This window comes from Arachis ipaensis, chromosome B01 (assembly GCF_000816755.2).
Source record: "Arachis ipaensis cultivar K30076 chromosome B01, Araip1.1, whole genome shotgun sequence".
NCBI classification, from domain to species: Eukaryota; Viridiplantae; Streptophyta; class Magnoliopsida; order Fabales; family Fabaceae; genus Arachis; species Arachis ipaensis.
Window position 1 is genome coordinate 98005 of NC_029785.2, and position 2624 is coordinate 100628.

A 2624-nucleotide genomic window follows, 5' to 3' on the forward strand; every position below is an offset into this window, starting at 1 on the left:
TCTATTTATTTAGTCGCTAAATTGGGAGTAAGGTGTGTGTAATTGAAAAAAATAATTAAATTAATAAATTTTTATAAACATATTTAGTTAATGTTTAATTAAACATATTAGGTATTCTATATATTGTCAATTAACGTTTTACAACATCAATCTTAGACAAAAATTATTAATGGAATAACTAAAAGATAAATATGATTAAATTTTAATTTTTGATAGACTAATTTGATTAAAAAAAAATTTTAAAGACGAATTTAAAAAATATGTTATTTTTTAAGGACTAATTTGACTATTAACTCTTTAAATTCCTAAAGAGTTTGTAATACAAAAGATATTCAAATTTTTTTATCTTATTATATGTAAAGAAAATTATATAAATTGAATATAAATATATATAGTTGAAATATCATTGTGAATTTCATTCTTCATATATGTGATTGATTTACAATCAATCATAATATGTGATATAACTTAGAAATCATGAAATAGTTTACACCGTGTAAATTTTTTAGAACTAAAATCTAATTAAATTAGTTGCTATCGCTTAAATCAAAATAGTTATATTTATCTTCTGTATTTATTATCTGAAACAAAAAACTTTTATTTACGTGACAAAACTACTGAATTTTTGAATAAAATAATTTGCACTAATAATTCATATAAATTTCGTTCATTAGTGAATATCAAGGCTAACATACCCTTATTTTCGTTATGCTTATTCCATCTATTGGTAAACATTTACATTTGCTTTTCTTCTTATTAGAGATATAACTTGAAGTGATGTTATAAAATGATATCTGAACTTTTATGTTTTAAAAATTTAAATTTTGATCATTATTATTCTCAAAAAAGAAAGAATTTCAACTTTGTAATATAAAAAAAATAGAGCAACAAAAATAGGAGTGTTTATGGATCGGATCCGATTCACATATCGCGATGTTTATCTTAATCTGATTCGAAAATTAAGGATTTTGTGGAGGTATCCGCATATACGTGTATCCGCAAAAATAAAGAAATAAATAAGTAAATATTCTTTTTATATTTTATTTTAACTAATAATTATCATATATATTGTATTATTTTAATTTATTATTTAAAAAAAATATGTTTAATATTATTTTAAGAGTAAATATATTTAAAAGAATAGAAAACATGAATTTTATTGATATTTTTTTAATAAAAATAAGCTGTTAAAAATATTTTTATATTTTATGGATATATCCGATAAACGATCCGATCTGATTCGCAAATGTGCAGATCGGATTGGATCCAAACTTAAAAATTACAGATATTGAATCCAATCCGATGAATTTAGTACTGACCGGATCGAAATTTTGGTCATATCCGATCCGATCACCCTAAACAAAAATGCTACCTTGACTATTCATGTCACTAATTATGTCAATATCTCTTTCTTTTTAGTTTTTGATAAAGAGTTATCCACCAAAGAAGGGTAGTGTCTGTCTATCTGTCACCAACTTAGGCACAGTCCTCTCCATCATCACTTTTGAGTGGATAATGTCCATCATCCACTCTGTGAACTGTGATAGTTCTGTTCTTAGCTGTTCCTTCATCCATATGTTCTGCTTGTAAAATCTCTGCTTCATGTGGTTAAAGTCTCTGAAGATTCTAGTGTATGGATTACTAATGCAATCAAATGAAACTGCACAAAAGAAAACTTACAAATTGGTACAGAAGAAAAAAACAATCCTTTAATCCATCATGTTTTAGCTTTTTTAATTTAAGTTATCATGCTTTCTGCTGCAGTTTCCTTCCACTCCTTTGATAAAGAAAAAAAAAAATCTCTTTATAAATTAATATATATGAGACAAGATGTTCTACACATTTAATTTCATCCAATGGTAAAGACTACAGAAATTATATCATATTAGATAAAGAAAAAGAAATACAGCTACACATCAAAATTTTATTGTGTGTACTGGTTAATGAAACTTAATTATATTTGTTATGATTATAAATCACTTAACATTTGTTATGCATGTGCACGAAGAAACTAAGAGATGAGCTTACCAGAGCACTAATGGAGGCAAATGAGGGTAATGATGATATAGGAGCTGAGTCATTCAATGAACTTGTGAAAGAGTTTACCTCAAAACAAGACCTTAAGACTTTTGCTTTCAAGACCAAAGCCATGGTACATTTACTGTGTTTGCTTTTGATAGTTACTCTTTAATGTGAAATAAATTGCTTGGTTCAGTGTGGTAATTTCAGACTGAAAATCATGAGAAGCACCACAAGAGAGGAAACTGATTTGAATATACATATGATTACTTAACAAGAACAGCTGAATTTCGTTATGGTGTACATTATGTCTCCACAGAGAAATCATGTTATAAATCAGGAATGTGAGGAGTGAGGGAAGCTAGCATAACAAGAAAAATAATGAGTTGAATTGAAACTTAATGAATTGATCAATAGTAGCACACAATTAAGTATCAATGTTTTAAAGCAGCTATGATTTTATTAATTCTAAAATTAGCATTATGAGAATTTGGGTGATGATACATCATAATCAAAGTGTCCCTCCCTTTAAATAAGTTCTTGCATTACAGTCCATTTAAGTAAACTATCATAATCAAAATATGCATTTTTTTTTTCTGGTTTAC

At 26.3% G+C, this 2624-nt stretch overlaps 1 protein-coding gene across 2 annotated transcripts in view; it reads left to right on the forward strand.

The window, feature by feature from the left end:
- LOC107644031 (probable galacturonosyltransferase 15) overlaps positions 1-2624 on the forward strand; it is a 7248-nt gene that overhangs the window by 1711 nt on the left and 2913 nt on the right. For both annotated transcript variants that reach the window (XM_021108242.1, XM_021108222.1), the window contains exon 3: positions 2009-2152. In XM_021108242.1, coding sequence (XP_020963901.1) covers positions 2009-2152 — 144 coding nt within the window. The remainder of the gene's footprint in view (positions 1-2008; positions 2153-2624) is intronic.